The sequence below is a fragment of the Epinephelus lanceolatus genome, chromosome 8 (assembly GCF_041903045.1).
Source record: "Epinephelus lanceolatus isolate andai-2023 chromosome 8, ASM4190304v1, whole genome shotgun sequence".
Classification (NCBI taxonomy): Eukaryota; Metazoa; Chordata; class Actinopteri; order Perciformes; family Serranidae; genus Epinephelus; species Epinephelus lanceolatus.
The window spans coordinates 27552763-27571899 of record NC_135741.1 but is presented as its reverse complement, the minus strand read 5'-3'; the positions used below and the strand labels follow the sequence as shown (position 1 = coordinate 27571899).

The window sequence follows — 19137 nt, the reverse complement described above, 5'->3', positions numbered from 1 at the left end:
TCTAAGGTTTTGAATATAAAAATTACACGCAATAAAACAAAGCACTAATGTATAAAGAAGCCGGCTTTGTGCAGTGCCTTTTAGAAAGAATACTGATTCATTTGTTTGGATTATTAAAGCACATATCTGCTGAAGTTCAGATGCCTTCGACTAAAACAAGGGAATGACATGGAAAGCTACTGTGAAATATTGATTGAGCCAGTGTTGCAGAGATGCTTTTAAGATAATAGGAGGGAGAGGACCCTGTGAAGAGATCAATAGGAAGGGGAAGTGAAGAAAAGAGAGGTTTCTCCCTACGCACCACAGATCATCCATAATGAGCTGGTGTGTCAATACTTTGGCAATGGCTCTTCACATGCTATCGACTGCAGAATCACAACACTGGGCTACTGTAACTTATTTTCACATCACACTGCGAAAGAAAGGTTTATATATGTGTATGAGTAGTGCATTGCAGCATCGCCTCATAGCTATTACGGAAAACTGCAAAAGGCAGATATTCAGATATGGTTTACATAGCTCTTAACAGAGATATTGGCTAAGACATGATTGGTGGTTATCACTTCTCCCTACAGCCCACCAACACAGTGCAGATGCTGTAGCTTATTTGCTGCAGATTGCAAATGTCAATACTGCCCCCTCGTGGTACCAGCATCCTGGTGCAACACCCTGGTTAGGTTGGATGGGTGAGCCTGTATAGTGGCAGTAAAGCTGTGTCTGCAGTGTCACTGCATTGAGCGGGTACATTGAGGAGCAGAGTATGCCCATGCGTTAAAAAAAATGGCAAGATTTGTGACCAGTCTTGATTTGGATCTCAATCTGAGTGTCATCAGTCAACACCTTAAAACAAAGACAACCAAAAATTCAATTCAAACCACTATCTGTCCCTGGAAGACAATTTGCAGAGGTGTGTAGAGCAGTACAGTAACACAAAACGTGATGCACGAGTGAGCTGTGCACGTTAAAAATGACAATATTATGACAATGATAATATTACTGCAAAATAAATAAGTGCACATAACCGCTATAAATATCAAGAATAAGCCCGGTTATAAATACAAACATTTTACATGTGTTAATGTCGAAATATTTCCAATACAATCTCAATAAACTGCAGAAAACATAGTCTGTCATTTCGCGGCTCGTCCACTCCGCGCCGTCGGGTGGCGCTGTCTCCCCTCAGCTTCCTTCTTAGTTGCTCAAAAGAAAACACCGAAGAAACAGAGCTGCTTCCTGCAACTCACATGTACACAGCAGCAGATTAGAGGATGGATTCTTCAAAGAGTAATACTTCCACAAACAGTGGCCCTCAAGACACAAATTCAGACGACGAAGAAAAAAGCGACTTGTGTCCCGGGTTTAAAGACGCGGATGCTTTCGTTAAAGTAAGTGAGCTAACCAGGCAGGACGCAGAGTTTTGAGTTGAGGCTAGCAGGCAGCCAGGGGGGAAACGTGGATGTGGTTGTTGGGTACGAGCTGGAGTCACGTTATGAGTTGAAAACATGCACAGCTAAGTGTTGACACAAGCTCTGACTAGGTGTTCATCTTTATATTAAACATAAATGGTAAGGTATAAGTCGAGAGTTGAGCTTGTTTAATGCGCTAATTAGCCAAAATATATGCCTGTCTCAGAATAAATGTTTCAAAATGTTTCCTGTAGTGCTGCCAGTAAATGTCCACATGACACCAATTTATCTATGAAAGATTTCGACAAAAGTATCGACACGTACCAAAGTGCTGGTTTAAATTAGCTCTCTTGGGACTAGTTTGGGTTTGTGCCTGAGGTCAAAGCTAGCTAAAGTGATAGCTGTTAAAAGGACAGAAGCAAGCAAATATACAACTTTGAGAAGTTGTCTGTAGTTTTTAAAGATAAATAGCTCATATAGGTCATTATCAAAAATATTATAGACACATTTTCTCTCATTTATTTCATATATTTCATTTTATTGATAAGTACAACGCACATTAATAAACATTTCTGTAAATGTGACAGTGTTAGCCAACTGGCTAATTTTCAACTGCAGTCCTTTGACAAGATGTTATGAAACCAATTAAAGGATAAAATTCATAGGACAGCATGAAGACAGCATTAACTACAGCAGTTGGAAATTGTCAAGGTAGCCATGCAAAGCCACAAGCACCAGCAGAGCATCAGTACAATACAATAACACAGCAACAACAAACAGCATGTTAGCACAAACAGACACATAAGCAACATGATGCACCAGCACACAGATTAGCAAGACATGCAGACATGCAAAGCAGCAATAGAGAGTAAAAACAGATAAATCACACTAGTCATATACACTGACACACAAGTCATGAGACAGAAAGTTTGCCATGCTGTTAATAAAATAGATATTTCATACATACCCATGCAGAGTTGGCTACCTGGCAACAGGCAAGGATGTAAAGCAAGTTAGCAGCATGTGAGCTAGAAATGACAACAACAGTGTTTCTGTTAGCAATATACTGTGTTGACTAGAAATGTTTGCGTCTGATTGTCCAAAAAACAGGTTTTGAGCCTTTTTTTTGAAGGTGTTCAAACAAATTCCACTGGTTAAATATCAACTAAGCGTCTAAACACTGCATTCATGTAAGTTCAAATATAAAACTACCAGGTCTCTCTGTATAAGAATTACTTTATTGTTGTTAGACATTAAAGTAAAACGCAATATAAACAAGGGCTGGGCGATATGGACAAAATCAATTATAATAATATTTTTGACCAAATTCTTCAACATCAATAGAACAATTATATTGTAGGGTTCAGTATTGGTGCATGTACAAAATGTTTACACAATTACATCTTTTTAAATATATATTGTTGACGTGGATACAGTGACTAAATGGGTAAAATTAAATAATAGAAAAGCTATAACAGTCTGGTAATTTCAGAGAATTTTATCCCTTTACTGTAATGCAGCCTTTAAAAACCAGAGAAGACAACACTTGCAGTACTGCAACATCCGAAATCCAAGATGATTTCTAGCATAATATGGGTGAATTGCCCAGCCTTAATATAAACATCACGTTTAAGTGTTCACCTTCAATGCATTTTACTTTAATTTACTATGTTTTATCATATAAGTACTGACTAACAGTTTGGTCTGTCTCTCTGCAGTATGGACTGGGTGCTGTATTATCCGCCACTAAAGCATCCGCCGGCTTGCCTCAAAGTGGAGATGAATATGATTTCTATCGGAGCTTCCCGGGCTTCCAGGAGTTTTGTGAAAGTCAAGGAGATAAGCTTTTGCACTGGTGAGTTCATAGCTTGTTGTTGCTTCATCCAAGTTTTGGCTCAGTCAGACACTTTCACCAGTTTCTGCCAATGTTCACTCAGCATCTCTGTTAACTACCTTAAAGGTTTAGTGTGTAGGATCTAGTGGCATCTAGTGGTGCTGTTGCAGAACTGAATTGTATTCCGTGTGCCAAGCGTGTAGGAGAACACAAAAATAAGAATGGCCCTGTCTAGAGCTTTGGTTTTTCCGTTCTGGGCTACTGTAGAAACAACACAGTAGACTCAATTTCAGGTGATGGTAAATTAATAAAAACAGAATTATGAATATTATACAGTTTCTGCCTATAGATGCCCTGAAATCCTACACACTAAACCTTTAAAGCCCATTATGCAACTAACAAATTCAGGAATGCATTTACTCTTGTAGCCGGAGCTGTGGACTTCCAGTACATTTGCAGGTCAAAGTTCATATTTGTTGAATGTAGACATGAGAATTTGGACAGCTGGTCATGAGAAACAGAGTTGTTTTGATATGTTGCCATTGAAAATGGTGGGGAAAATTACTTCTAATGATGTCATATCATCCCGGCGTGTGCAATAGTCTACACACTGCAACATCACGCTTTACAATCAGTGATGGCTTCCCTCAGTATTTCCTGGTTATATTTGTCAGACCAATGACATCACGTCTTGTATCAATGCTGAGAGTGAGGAGTGCTTAACTGGGAAAAAGTCTGACTGAGCCTTAGACATGCAAACAGAAGACTGGGTTTGCTGAGTAACCTACCACTTCTTGTTTCCCAATAAGACAGTTAAATTCTTTTCACTGTGTCCCTGTGTCAGCATGAGTCAGTTAATGCAGCACCACGGCTGCAGATCTCACACGAGGGACAGGAACAAGATAACGGACGTTGAGGAGAGGTTCGACCTGGTTGTGGACTCAAACGACGTCATCCTCGAAAGAGTGGTACGACCTATAGCTTCGGCGTTGTACATATTTCTTCATTAAAAAGTCTTTGCAAACCAACTGAGCTCCTGTTTCTGATTTCCAGGGGATTCTTCTTGATGAAGCTGATGGGGTGAACAGGAGCCAGCAGCCTGTCATGCCTGCAGGGTTTCAGCCTCCCAAGATTGTCGTCTCCAGCTGGAATCGCACGGTTAGCTAATTAACCTCTCAGCTCTTATACTGCAGATGCCAGTTTTTTGGGATGCGTTCAAGCTTAGACATAATGTGCCAGTCCTGGCGTTGAAGCACTTAAAGCACTAGAACATTATTTTTGAACGCTTGATGAATATTCATACCGTTGCTTTACACCTTTTGGTAAACAATGCTCTTACTGATCAGGGTCCGGGCTCTGGCAGTCGTTCTGAGACGTTCCGACTGCTCCACGCCAAGAATGTTGCGAGGCCTCAGCTGAAATTCAAGGAGAAAGTTGACAACAGCAACACACCATTTATTCCCAAGATCTTCATCAAGCCCAATGCAATAAAGCCTCTTCCATCTTGTAAGATACTTTTCACTCCTGTGTTCTTTTTATCTTTTGTTTTCATAAACTCATTAACATTTGTAACCTGTTTGCTCTCTTGCTCTTCAATCACAGATTTTACCAACAAACAAATCCGTAAACAGAGACCTGAGGACCTTGATGTCCCGGCCGCCCTGGCTGACTTCATTCACCAGCAGAGAACTCAGGAACATGTTGAAGACATGTAAGACTTATCCCTTATATTAACATGCTTTGTCTTTTCCTGTTTCTCTTCGCCCATCTAAATTTATGATTCTGATCCATGCAGGTTTGCACATCCATACCAATATGAACTGGATCATCTTACAATACCAGAAAGCCTTCTGTCCAAGCCAGAACCACAGGTAAGTTATAGATATGCTATAATGTGATCCTCTTATTGTTGAGGCTTTTACTAAATCCATCATTTGTGAATTCTTTTTAGATGTACAAAGTGATGGCTGAGACCACGTGCACCTTCATTGACACGCTGGAGGGTCTGGTGGCTCTGAATGAGAAGCTGTGCAAATTATCTGAATTTGCAGTGGACCTCGAGGTAGGGGATTAGAAAAAGTTGTTGCACAGTGTCTGCCAGCCCTTAAAAAAGTCTTCAATGTTTGAAATGCAATTAAGTAAATATTAGGCCTTAGAAGTCATTAAATAGTATTTAATTTGGATTTTGAGGTCTTTATTGCCACAACGTTTTACCTTATTTATCCTTCCTTTAATTTTGTCAAAATGAGTCAAGCTCCTCTGTGTGAAAGTCCGAATTCATGATTTAGCAGATCTTTAAACCTGCAAGTGAACCTAACACTGTCTTTTTACTTCATAAGCTACTTGCAAAATGTATATAAACCTAAATCAATCTAATGATCATATTCCTACATGAAACCTACCTCTGCACAGGACTACATAGTTTATAGTTGTTGTTCTTTTTTGCACAATTAAAACACAAAAAGACAAGAAAAATGAATAATGAAATACAGTGCAGGGAGAGGCAAACAACCCAGAGGGCTCATTTAAAGCCTCCGCCAAAAAATAATTTCACAAAGTTATTAAGGACTCAAAAGTACAGAAAGATAAAGAAAATACATCAAATAAACCAAATGATAAGAAACTACTAATAAGATAAGATAAGATATACTTTATTGTCCCGAAGGAACTTTGTAAGTGATGTTTTGGGCCAGTCACAGGCAACGAAGGTAAGTGTACACGAGGTAGTTATGTTTTGCACAGTGTCCCATATTGCACAGTATCAGGTATTGCACATGGTATAAGTGATACAAATAAATGAATAAAAGACTGGATAAAAAAGAGAGAAACACAATTAGGAGATAGATTGAATAAAAAACACAATAATAACCAGCAATAAAAGAATCTATAAAACCTAAAATCAGGGAATCAGTGATACAAAGAGGTACTTCAGGAGTTGGTTTTGCCCTCAAAAGGACTCTTGTAAAAAGAAAAAAACTTGTTTTATATTCTCTGTATCTTTCTCTGTGTCTCTTTCTATCTAGCATCGCAAAACATGTTTGATTGCAGCCATTACAAAACAGCAGTTAAATGTTTTTAGGTAACTTTTGTAACACTTTACAGAGATACAGGTTTTTACCAGGTGGAAAAAATCATTCTATAGTTAAGTTCCCCTAAATCTTATATGTCAGAAATTTAGGAAGATGAAGATCTGATGATTTACGAGTTAAATATGAATGTAACTGTGAATTAGCTGTAAAATACATTGTGAACTGCTCAGGAATATTCCTTTCACTTAAAATTATTTTGTAAATAAAAACACATATTTAAAAAATATTAATGCCATAAATAGTGAGAATATGAAGTCTCTGAAATAAAGACTGTTTACTGTAGTATTTATAAGTCTGAAGTTTGGTTTTAAATTATATTGAAAGGAACCTAAAAAGCATTAACCTTAAGTGTCTGATACTCACAGACACCCTGTCAGGGACGGACAGGGAGTGGGCACAATTATCATATATGCCTATAACATGTAATGTGATCCTGTTAAACAGCCGAGCAACAGATGGTTTTATTAACACTCTGTTCTCATCGCAGCACCACTCCTACAGGAGTTTCCTCGGCCTCACCTGTCTGATGCAGATCTCCACCAGAGAGGAGGACTTCATCATCGACACCATTGAGCTCCGCAGCGAGATGTACATCCTCAACGAGGCATTCACTGACCCAGCTATTGTCAAGGTAAGAGAACTGCTCCACAAATCATTTGTTCCTGCATCCTGTTCTATGACTTTTAACTGTTTAAAGGGGAGGTGAGATTACATGTCCAGTTAGCTTTGTTTTCAAAATGAACAGCAAAAAGTTCTGTGTGGCTGTTTTTACACCTGGCAGAGCTACCTTCTGGTGGTTTTATGATGCAGTGGACAGTTAGAACATATTGCTGCTGGTTTCCCTTTGAGTTTTACCTCCAAATAAGTGGTTTAGATAATTAAGCTGTGGGTATTTAAAGAGAACCTGTCTGGTTGTCTGACCACTTGTTCTGCGTTATAAAGCTGTGTCTAGCTCTGTCATTGCATTCCCAAATCTCAGCAATTAAAATGGCTTTAAAAAGGCATCAAGGAAATATTCTGTTAAGCAGATGAAATTGAAGATGGCTCAGACTACCGTATGAAGTGGTTGCATCTGAACCATCTGAACCATCTAATCATCTCCTATTGAAATGAGATAGCAACCTGGAGAGGAGACTCTCTAGTGTAATATGTTGAGTTTAAAAAGATTTAGTCTGAAATTTCTCTGAGGTGTCTCAGAGCCCCAAAGTTTTCAAACATGTTTGACAAAGTTGGCGGACGTCCTGCGGTGTGTGGGAGCCACCGTGACTCACACACCGTAGGATACCTGTGAAAACGTGTGTTGCGTGGGCTTGAACCGCTGAGAGATCTGCGAAAAAAAAATATCCAAACAGAAAAATGTCACATGGTGCATCCCCAGCTTTTAATACTGTGGGTTCAAATAAATTTTTTCAAAATAAGTTGGTTCCCTTCCAAAGAGGCTTCAGCTGTGTTTTCTCTCCTGTTCTCAGGTATTTCACGGCGCTGACTCTGACATGGACTGGCTCCAGAGAGACTTCGGCGTGTATGTCGTCAACCTTTTTGACACGCATCAGGCCAGCCGAGCTCTGAACATGGCCAGACATTCCCTTGACCACCTGCTCAGACACTTCTGTAACGTGGACTCGGACAAACGCTACCAGCTGGCTGACTGGAGGGTTCGGTATGGACATGACTCTTTTTATAGTTATTGTTTCGGTGTACCTGAGGGTCCTAATCTCTTTACTGGAAAATCCATTGTGAATGTCAGAATGTATGCACTTAAAAATATATATTATTCTCTTAGACAACATGTCCCATGACTTTGCCCTTTAGCCCTTTGCCAAGTGAGATGGTGGAGTACGCCCGGGCAGATACCCACTACCTTCTTTACATCTACGACTGTGTGCGGGTGCAGCTGTTGGACTATAACCACGGGCAGCCTGGCCTGCTGCAGAGTGTCTGGAACAGGAGCAAAGACATTTCTCTGAAGGTGAGCACCAACCTCACTTCATACACCATTAGGATTAAATTAACACTTAAAGACCAGCTTCTATACTCCTGTTCCACTATTCTCTATCCAATAGTTGCACATTTTTTTATTGCTGTCATATTTTAGAATTTCCACCCCATAATTTCCTGCATTTCCTGACATTTGTCACAACTTCCTTCCACACAGAAATATGTGAAGCCTATATTCACAGAGGAGTCATATTTTGAGCTGCAGAGGAAGCAGAAAAGGTCTTTTAACACCCAGCAGCTCACTGCCTTCAGACTGCTGTTTGCCTGGAGGGACAAGCTGGCCAGGCAGGAAGATGAAAGCACCGGGTAGGCTGTTTGGAAATGGATGGACTCGCTGTTCTGGAAATCCGCTAGAGCTGTTTTCCTATTTATAGTTTGTGCCCGGCCAGATTTTTGCAACCCACATTTTTTTGCGACAGTCTCTCTCTGCTTTTAGAATCATTCATGGTCTTTCGACATCTGTGACAACCTGTTTTAATGTAGTGTTGTTTGTATGTTTAGATACGTCCTGCCCACGCACATGATGATCAAGATTTCTGAGGAGCTGCCAAAGTAAGTTGATTAGATTTCCCACTTAAAGGGACGGTTCACCCCCAAATAAAAAACAAACTGTTTTTTATCTTACCTGTGGTGCTATTTATCAGTCTAGATTGTTTTGGTGGTAGTTGCCAAGTGTTGAAGATATCAATTGTAGAGATGTCTGCCTTTTCTCTAATGTAAAAGAACTAGGTGGAACTCACCTTGTGGTGCAAAAAAAAAGTACCAAAAATACATTTGAATAAGTAAGCAACAATGTCTTTGCGGAAATCATGACCTGGTTACTCAAGATAATTCACAGACCTTTGTGTGAGCATGTTGGAACTATTTTATTTCTACCAAACTATACCTGCCAATCTAGATTGTTAAGTAGCACTACAGGTAAGAGGAAAAATGTGTATTTTGGTTTAGGGTTGAACTGTCCCTTTAAATTTTGATTCATTCTCAGTGTTACTTGTTCCCTCCCTTTAGTTCCTGAGAGCTTAGTGTTTTTATTCATAATCTCCAACATAGTATTTTGTCTTTACCTACTCAGAGAGCCTCAGGGCATCATTGCCTGCTGTAACCCCGTCCCCCCGCTGGTGAGACAGCAGGTCAATGAGCTCCATTTGTTAGTGCAGCAAGCCAGAGAAATGCCTCTCCTTAAGGTGAGAAACGATGGGTGGCGGCAGTGGGAATTGTTGGTGTAATTTCAATGTTTGTGTTGTTGAATCATTTGTCTGTGAAAGTACCTGAATCAATCAAAGATTGTAATGTTTTCTACACTTCACACAGGCTGAGATTGCAGCTCAGAAGAACAAAGGACTCACACCCATTAAAAAGGTTGGTTAGAAACTGATTAAACTGGATGGAATTTTTTGTTTTTGCATTCAGTAATTGCCGGAGGAACCGTGACTGTGATGAATAAAATGTAATCTTGTTTAATTTTCCAGCCAGAAGTCACGTTGTTTGGTCCTCATGATACATCCAGGGTCTCTGAGAGTGATCTCCCCCACTTCTCTCCAGATGGTAAGCTTTATACATGTGCATTATCCTGGTGATACTTGTTTCAGAGTATATCATGGTATGAAAATTAATGGTTATCATGCCATGTAGATTGTCTCATATTGTCTCACTGCTTTCACCTGTGTGTGTGCATCTCCTTTTCTCCGCGACTGCCTGTCAGACTCGTCAACTTGTGCCACACACACATGCAGTAAGAAAATGTCCAATAGAAGTGAGGCTGATAGCACCAATCTCCATCCTGCACCTAAAAAGAAATTAAAATCAGCAGTCCGAAATTAACTTAAGATATCCCAAAATCTCTTTGAGAACACCATGACTCTGCACATGTACTTTTTATAACTTCCTAATGAAAAAATGTGTGAACGTTTAAACCTTGAGAGGAAAATTCGCTATCAAAATTGTTTTCCACATTCATCTGCATTAGGGAAGGGCGATATGGACAAAAATTAATATCTCGCTATTTTCAGGCTGATTGGCGTATTTTCTATGAAATGCGCTACATGTTTTGAGTTTCAAGTCAAAGCCACATTTGAGATGTCACAAGCACTTTTATAAAAACAGACTGTGATTAGAATAAAATGCAAAGACGTGGATTTTTTTCCTGTTTGAAAATATACAGTTGCACAACATGTAAATGATTAATTAGATAAAATAGATAGCAGGGCTGTACATGAACGTTTTGCACATACTGTAGCACTGGAGCTACAGAGGTTTAAAGGTTTGCAGCACAGGACACAAAACAATAACATGAGTTTAAAAGTATCAAGCAGGTCTAAATCTATTGTAGTTTGAAACAATTAAAATCTTTGTGAGGGGAGTTATAAAGTCATTTTCCATGGCCTTTCAAATGAATCTAGTGCTGGAAAATGATTTAAATCTTTTTATTTATGTGGGTTATTAATCTTATTTATGCACAGAGCATCAAACGTGACACTAGAGATGAAACGTCTGTGTTGTCGCTGCATTTTTTTAACAGATCTGTCACCTGCATCCAGGTGCTGTCTCAATGTCACGAAATAAACTACAATTACCAAGAAGAACGGCGATGCATTATGATCCACCTCACACACAAACTGACAGCACGGCACTGTACATGTGCTGCAGTCATTTCATCTCACAGACTGATTTAGCGTAGCACATGCAACATATAGACCGATGTCACACTGTAGACTAACAGACAGATTAAACAGAGGAGCAGCTCTGTGTCTCTCTGTGTGTTGCTGGAGAACTTGTGAGTGAGTGAGTGAGTGAGTGAGTTTAAATAACATATTACAGTGACATGCTATTTTTGTATGTGGTTCACATATATTTTTTTAATTATAATTTGGCTTTCATATTGTGTAAATCTCATTCTGTTGCAGTCCTATTAGGTGACATAATATTTACCCCATAAGGCCTCAAACAAATTTTTTTTCCCAGAGCTGCCTGTCAAACAAGGGGTGCTCTTCTCAGAGGATGATCACAGAATGGATGTTGATGTACAGAAAACAAGTGGTCTTGTGGCAGCACCCAAAGTCACGCTGTTCGAGGTAGATATCACATTTCACTTTCCTTTATTCAGCTGGTAGATTCAAATGCAATTGTGATATCTAATGTGAGAATTCTGCATCCTTGTTGAAGGAGCTGGTAGCAGGGACTGACCCAGAGTCCCTCTCTGTGGCCCAAACGAAAGCCAGACGTATCATCGAGTCCTTTGAAAACCCTTTCAGAATGGTAAGAGATAACCAGTGGTTAACCCGTAGTATTGTTTGATTTAACCAGACACACAGTGTTTAAAGATCTTCCTTGTGATTTCAGTACTTACCCATCAGTGATGTGCACATCAGCAAGAATGCCAAGTTTGACCCGTCTTCAAAAATATTTGAGGTAATCACATATTCCTCCACATCCAGACTTATTTTTGCCTTCCTTTGAACTACACATATGAATGTTGATAGCTGTACAATCTCAAATCTACAGATTAGTAAAAAATGGAAACTGCAGAGTATTGAACAGCAACAGAAGGAGCTGGAGGCCAAGAGGAAAGCCAAGGACGAAGCAAGGGAACACGCAAAGAAAGTGGCAGGTAATGGGGTCGAGCTTTCTCTATATGCACACTTTTTAAAGGAGCGTCCCTTATTGTATTTTACCGTTGATTTCCACAGAGGAAAGAATCAAGGCTAAGCAGAGCTACCAGGAGTCTCTCCAGAATGTCGCCACCGTTCGCCAGCAAGCAGCGGTGAGTCATTCGCTCTCCTGTCCTTCCATTTTCTCTGCGCCACTTCGGTTTGCACTCTGTCAGCTGGTCCCTGTTGGGAAGGTACATATCCATAAAAAACACGAGTGTTATATTCACCCAAGAGCCTGGCACAGCATATTAAAGACATCACTGTAATAGGCAGTTTAACCCTCTGCAATGCCCCCCATTTTCTGGAGACATGGCTGTTATTTCTGCACATAAATATGGTGACTCACAAGCGAGCGAACCACTGCTGCCAGTCTGCAGCGCCGGCATGTCAGCGGCCTTTTAATATTTATATCTGTCACATGATGTGCCTGGGGAAGAAGAACACACGGCGTGGGATTGCAGCATTAGAGACGAATCCTCCGCTCATCAAATGCTTTTCTTCCCTCCTGGGGAACAACAATAGCTACTTTTTGCCCAAGAGCCCACTTCCTGTTCACTCCGTCTGTCTGGGGTATTGCCTGGCACCCTCCCCTACGCGCTCCTACCGCCATATGGTGTTTCCTCTCCATTTTAAATGCTCCATTAGACAAGAGTCGCTGTACTTTGTCTCCTGTACTTGGTGCAAGGGAACAGGACGAACAGTCACCCCCGTTTGAGTCTCGCCGCTGACCCTGCTGGTGGCATCACTTCCCCTCTGCCTTTCACCGTGGGAGCTTTGAGCCACCAGTCACGAGTGCGCCCAGTCACAGTGTGCATCAAAGGCAATCCATTGTGTGATGATGGCTTAAGTGAAAAGTTTGTTTTAAGCTGAAACGGCAGCTTCAGATAAGCACGCTGGCACCGTCTGGTGGCATGTATTACAGTCAGAAGTGTTGGCAGCAGCACTTGAAAGTAACACTCGTCAGTCTGCCAACTGCAGGCAAATATTGGCTCTGCTGGCTAACTGTCAGTTTCAGCCGGCACTTTGGCAGTGAAGTTTTCTTGTCGAATTTCAGTTTGAAAGAAAGCTTTCCAGCTTTTCAAAGCTTCGACTGCACTGATTTTAGGATTGATATAATGAGCTCCAGCATCACTGGTTTGCTCTTTTGCCTGCACCCTGTTCATGAACGGTTGCATCAAAAAAATAATTAATTGTCAACCTCACCGGTCATGGCAGATGGCTGCCCACCTAGACCCTGCTTCTGTTAGAGGTCTCTGCCTATTAAAGAGAAGTTTTTCTTCATTGCTGTCGCCAAGTGCTCGCTCATGGGGGAGTTGTTGGGTCTCTGTAAATTAAACGGTATGCTCTAGACATTCTCTGTATGAGAAGTGTCTTGAGATAACTTATGCTATGATTTGGCACTATAATTACCTTCACTCAACAGGTCAAATTAAACATGTTGATTAAAACTAAGTGATGTAAATACAAATCATTGACATCCTTTAATCAGACTCATAAATAAGGATGATAAACACAGGGATGTTTTTAGCACCAAATCTTAGCGAACCGTCTGATTTTGTGTGCGTGTGTGTGTCCCTTTGAATCATTTACTATCTAAATTCTGAGGTTTTTGTGGGTCCGTGAATGCAGCACTGGCAGAACTCTTCATGGGTTCTTTTTTCCCTCATCAGCAGTTTGTGGAGTTTTAATCGTGGGGTGGATAATTTATCAGAAGCCCACAACCTATGGCTCCGGAGCCACATTAGCATCTCTCCTGTGGCTCCCTGTGGCTTTGACATAAAAAAAAAAAAGTCATATTTTTGAACATTTTAATTTTCATATATCATTGTTATAGGCCCAAAGAATTTCTTACTTTCTCCAGTTGTATAAATATGTACCCTATACAAAAAATGTTTTAACACCTAAATTGTGCATCATATATTTCCGGCCTCACGCAGTTTCTCTAAATTTTGCCAAACCTCAGTAGCAGTGATGAGTCTTGAGTCTAACCGGGCTGGCTGTGGATTCCAAGCCTTGAGGGAAAATAGAAAACTTAATAATGTGCAAAGATTCGTCGCTTTCACAGTGAACTCTGCAGTTAAACTACCAAATGATCATAAGTATCCCACTGCAGAGTTGCCACCTTGTGGTAAAACATATTAATGAATGCTCATTTAGACCTTTAAGAAATGTTGATTGGCTAATTTATACGTTATAGTTGTTTTACTTTCCCCTATAAGGCTCAAATATGTTTTGCAGCACCAGAATATTTTTTGAAGTATTGTATTATTTTTGGACAGAAATGGATAGTAGAGATTGCTGACTCCTGTTTCAGACAGGCATATACACTGCCTGGCCAAAAAAAAAGTCACCACCAAAAAAAAGGTCATACACTCTAATATTTCGTTGGACCGCCTTTAGCTTTGATTACGGCACGCATTCGCTGTGGCATTGTTTCGATAAGCTTCTGCAATGTCACAAGATTTATTTCCATCCAGTGTTGCATTAATTTTTCACCAAGATCTTGCATTGATGATGGTAGAGTCTGACCGCTGCGCAAAGCCTTCTCCAGCACATCCCAAAGATTCTCAATGGGGTTAAGGTCTGGACTCTGTGGTGGCCAATCCATATGTGAAAATGATGTCTCATGCTCCCTGAACCAGTCTTTCACAATTTGAGCCCGATGAATCCTGGCATTGTCATCTTGGAATATGCCCGTGCCATCAGGGAAGAAAAAATCCATTGATGGAATATCCTGGTCATTCAGTATATTCAGGTAGTCAGCTGACCTCATTCTTTGAGCACATACTGTTGCTGAATCTAGACCTGACCAACTGCCCCCCCCCACAGGCTTGTACAGTAGGCACTAGGCATGATGGGTGCATCACTTCATCTGCCTCTCTTCTTACCCTGATGCGCCCATCACTCTGGAACAGGGTAAATCTGGACTCATCAGACCACATGACCTTCTTCCATTGCTCCAGAGTCCAATCTTTATGCTCCCTAGCAAATTGAAGCCTTTTTTTCCGGTTGGCCTCACTGATTAGTGGTTTTCTTAAGGCTACACAGCTGTTCAGTCCCAATCCCTTGAGTTCCCTTCACATTGTGCGTGTGGAAATGCTCTTACTTTCACTATTAAACATAGCCCTGAGTTCTACTGTTGTTTTTCTTCGATTTGATCTCACCAAACGTTTAAGTGATCGCCGATCACGATCACTGAGGATTTTTTTCTGGCCACATTTCTTCCTCGAAGACGATGGGTCCCCACTATCCTTCCAGTTTTTAATAATGCGTTGGACAGTTCTTAACCCAATTTTAGTAGTTTCTGCAGTCTCCTTAGATGTTTTCTCTACTTGATGCATGCCAATGATTTGACCCTTCTCAAACAGACTAACATCTTTTCCACGACCACGGGATGTGTCTTTCGACATGGTTGTTTAGGAAATGAGAAGCAACTCATTGCACCAGTTGGGGCTAAATAACTTGTCGCCAGCTGAAAATTAATCGCCCATGCAGTAATTATCCAATAGGAGGCTCGTACCTATTTGCTTAGTTAAATCCAGGTGGCGACTTTTTTTTTGGCCAGGCAGTGTATATATGTATTCCAACTGTGCTCCTAATGAACAGCCAGTCCCAAAAAAAAAAACAGAAAATCAGAATGTGTTGGCAGATGTTGTTGTCAGGGTGGGCCGCCACAAATAAATAAATGTATGGGAAACCTTGACTATATTCGATATCAACAGTAACAGAGAGCAGAACTGATACAGATGTATCCCCACTGCAGGAAGTAAGTACTGAAACTGTTTCAGTATATGCATCAATAAATCGATAGTTTTAACACCAGATTGTAAGGCAAAGGCAAAGCACATTTATTTGTAAAGCACATTGCATACGTTGCATAAAGTGCTTTACAGATAAGTCAAGTCAAAGTCCATTGTTGCCCAATCACAAAGCTTGCCCCAAAGGGCTGTATAAATAGTAATTTCAATTCAAATTCAACTTGATCTATAATGTCCAATGTCACAAACCACAGTGAGCTTTAGAAAACCTTACAGCATGACATCCCTCTGTCCTTGGACACTCATAGCCAATAAGGACAAACTTGTAAAAGAACAACCTTGTAGGCACATAATGTAAAGCTATTGTGACTTGCCCCGCCTTTACAAAAAACTGTCTTTGTGGATTTAAATAAGAGATGATGCTAGCTTGTGCAAACAGAGGGAAGCAGGGTCTTTGTTTAAACATGTATAGATTAATGGTAGATTCTGAGATATGAGGCTGCAGCTTCAGCCACTAACCTGCTGGCTGGATAATTACAACTGTAGAACTCAACATTTCAATTTAACTTAACAGAGTTAAATGTTTAAAAACGTACCAACTAGCATAAAATTAAATTGCTTTAAGTTACTGTATCGTCCTCTGCTATAATGTAATGATGTTGTGGTGTTTCTTCTTCACCCCAAGCAGCCACTTTGTTTTAGCTTGATAATACATTGCAGAGATGTAACCTCAGTGTCATCTTGAAGGCTGATTTCACATCTTTTTGGGCAGAGGAGTACCGTGTCACTGATTCTTACAGGTTAAAAAGTTAAATCGTTTCTGCATGTCTGAGGACACCACACAGTGATCTCTGATGGATTCAATTAACAGAGACAACAACTTAATTCTGCAGAGCATGAAACAAAGGGACAATTTCAACCTGTAGATGGCAGCAGAAGCTGGTTTTTCAACTTCAGACTGTTTCATCACTAATAATGAGTCAATATAATGCTGTATTAAGAACGTCACTGCAGTATAATTCTGTCAATCAGAAGCCCATATAGGATGAAATTGTTGTGTGGGTTACAAAGTGGTAGAAAAGATTTCCACACACTTACATCTATGCAGTGTTTCACTTTACTCTGAGCTTTTAGGGTACAAAGAAATATACCTGGCAAGTATGCAGCAAAGGAAAACAAAATATGTTTAACAAACTATGTCAGTTATTATCGATCTCTTTATAATAATCTATACTAATAATCAGACAACACATGATAACAACTTTTAAAGGAGCTGATAAAACACTTAAGTATTTAAAACTGAGGAAATAAAACACAGTCTAAAAGAACTTAAAACTCAAGTAAAATCAGGAAAGGCTGTCCGATAAAAGCGTCTTTTAAAAAGAGAGATCCTTGACTCGGCCGACACAATTTCCTCAGGCAGACAGTCTAGACCCTTGGGGCCCCGACAGCAAACACCCCTTTAGTTTTCAGCTGGCCCTTTGGAATAGACAAAAGACCTCTGCCTGTGGACCTCAAAGTACATCCTGGCATGTACGGTACTAAAAGGTCAGAGTTATAGCTGGTGTAGAAGACACCATGAAGAGCCTCAAAATTAATCAGTGAAATCTAAAAAAATATTCTAGAACATACTGTGAGCCAGAGTAAAGAGGCTAAAACTGGAGTGATGTGATCATGTCTCGTGGTTCTCGTTAAAAGCCCGGCAGCTGAACTCAGTACTTTCTGGGGTCGATTAATAGATCTGCAGTAATCCAGGCGTGAAGAGATGAAGGCGTGTTAAATTTCTGTGTCTTTAACAGTTAAAATGGGTTGTATTTTTGAAGTATGTCTAAGATGGTGAAAACATGATTATACAAGCTTTGTGACATGCTGCCCGTATTCTCTTTAATTCCTTAAAGATCAACTTGATGTGTGTTCTTATATGCAGTTTAATGGTTCACCATGAATAAACAGACCTCAGAATATTAAAATATTACAAATAGTTGCAGCTGTTAAATCACTTTTATAACAAAACTGTCACCTTACACTGCGTTATCTTAGTTTAACAAAACACATGCATTTAAGAATACATTCATTAAATGTTTATTCGAAATGGTGTGCAGAGTATAATGTTGCTCACCTATTTCATTAGGAATTTGCAAAAGGCGGCGGAAAGAAAAGAGAGCGTGAGGCCAGTGAAGCCGGAGAGTCGACTCCTAAACCATCTAAGAAGCTGATGAAATCTGAAGAGAAGCCCCAGAAGACAGAACCGCCTCCCCAAGACACCTTCAAGCCCTTCGACTACAGTCAGTCAGACCTCAAAGTCTTTGCTGGTATGAATGCGCGATTTTTTTAATTACATCACATCACATCATTACTTCTCATTCAGTTACTGTTGTTGTACATTATAAAAATGAATTCACTCATTTTGTTTTTACAGGCACTAAAGCAAAGGACAACACACAGTTTGATCCAAACCGGCAATCCCATGACAACAAGAAGAAGGTATTTGTTTGCAACTTTGTGTTGATGTAACAATATGTATTTTAAAAGTGAATGACAAATTTAAATCTTTTATCCAACAGAGAACTCCCAAGGGACAAAAATCCAATTTTGCAGCTGGAAACCGCAGCATGTCGTACATGGCTGGAAAATCCGATCGGTAAACACGCACAATAAACAGTAGTTTCTTTGCCTATGTAGATTCAAACATCGCAGTACGTTAACCACGCTGTCTTTTTCTTCTTTACAGAGGATTCCGGCACAACTGGCCCAAAAGATAAACTGTCTCTGATGCTATTTTCTATCTAACATGTATTTTAAAACTGCCTTTTTTTTCCTCCTGCAGAAACAATGTTCCAGTTTTTTTATTCTTGCAAGTGAAATTCAGTATTTCAATATTTAATGGATTTCAAAGTGTATTTTCTTCCATCTGTGGAACAGTGTACCCTGTAAATATGTGGAAGCACAGACCTCCTTATTAAAGATGATTTTAGAGGAAAAGGTTCTTGTCTACATTTTTTTTTTTTAAATCGAACTAAAATAAATATGTTTTCATTTTGTTGGAGTGGTATCATTAATCAGACCTTTCTTCTGAACTGTCATCACTGATACTAACTTTAAAGGTAAGGCAATGGAAGTGGCATTCCAACAGGGAAACTCAAACTCAGCATATCCAAACTCACAATGTCAAAAAATGTATAGGCATAAGGCGTTTTTGGAATGACTGTTTCAGAAGAACACACATGTATTTTGGCTTCCAAAACTCAAGAAATTGGTGATGACTCATTTTCCAGATTCAGATTCAGACAACTTTATCAATCCCATCAATTGTGGCAATTTGTTTGAGCAGCTTGCCTTGTACACATACTATAACATACAGTAACATGTACACACATAAATAGATAAGAAATAAATACAAAA

General features: G+C 39.9%; 1 protein-coding gene across 1 annotated transcript; it reads left to right on the top strand.

The window, feature by feature from the left end:
• Positions 1-1220: 1220 nt before the first annotated feature.
• On the top strand, positions 1221-18717 carry exosc10 (exosome component 10). The gene is made up of 25 exons (XM_033627936.2): positions 1221-1385; positions 3125-3261; positions 4085-4208; positions 4294-4398; positions 4587-4746; positions 4843-4951; positions 5036-5111; positions 5192-5302; positions 6817-6960; positions 7799-7989; positions 8142-8298; positions 8485-8633; positions 8829-8879; positions 9400-9511; positions 9639-9686; positions 9797-9872; positions 11289-11398; positions 11490-11582; positions 11667-11735; positions 11829-11934; positions 12014-12087; positions 17867-18047; positions 18155-18219; positions 18300-18376; positions 18467-18717. Exons 1-25 carry the CDS (start codon positions 1269-1271, stop codon positions 18495-18497), a joined length of 2673 nt encoding a protein of 890 aa, XP_033483827.2. The 5' UTR covers positions 1221-1268; the 3' UTR covers positions 18498-18717.
• Positions 18718-19137: the final 420 nt, after the last annotated feature.

Excerpts from the sequence above, each read along its gene's own strand:
- exosc10 (XM_033627936.2), top strand. The coding sequence starts at position 1,269 with ATGGATTCTTCAAAGAGTAATACTTCCACAAACAGTGGCCCTCAAGAC. Across the intron at positions 8,299-8,484 it reads GCAAAGACATTTCTCTGAAG|AAATATGTGAAGCCTATATT; the intron begins GTGAGCACCAAC and ends CCTTCCACACAG. Across the intron at positions 18,377-18,466 it reads ATGGCTGGAAAATCCGATCG|AGGATTCCGGCACAACTGGC; the intron begins GTAAACACGCAC and ends TCTTCTTTACAG.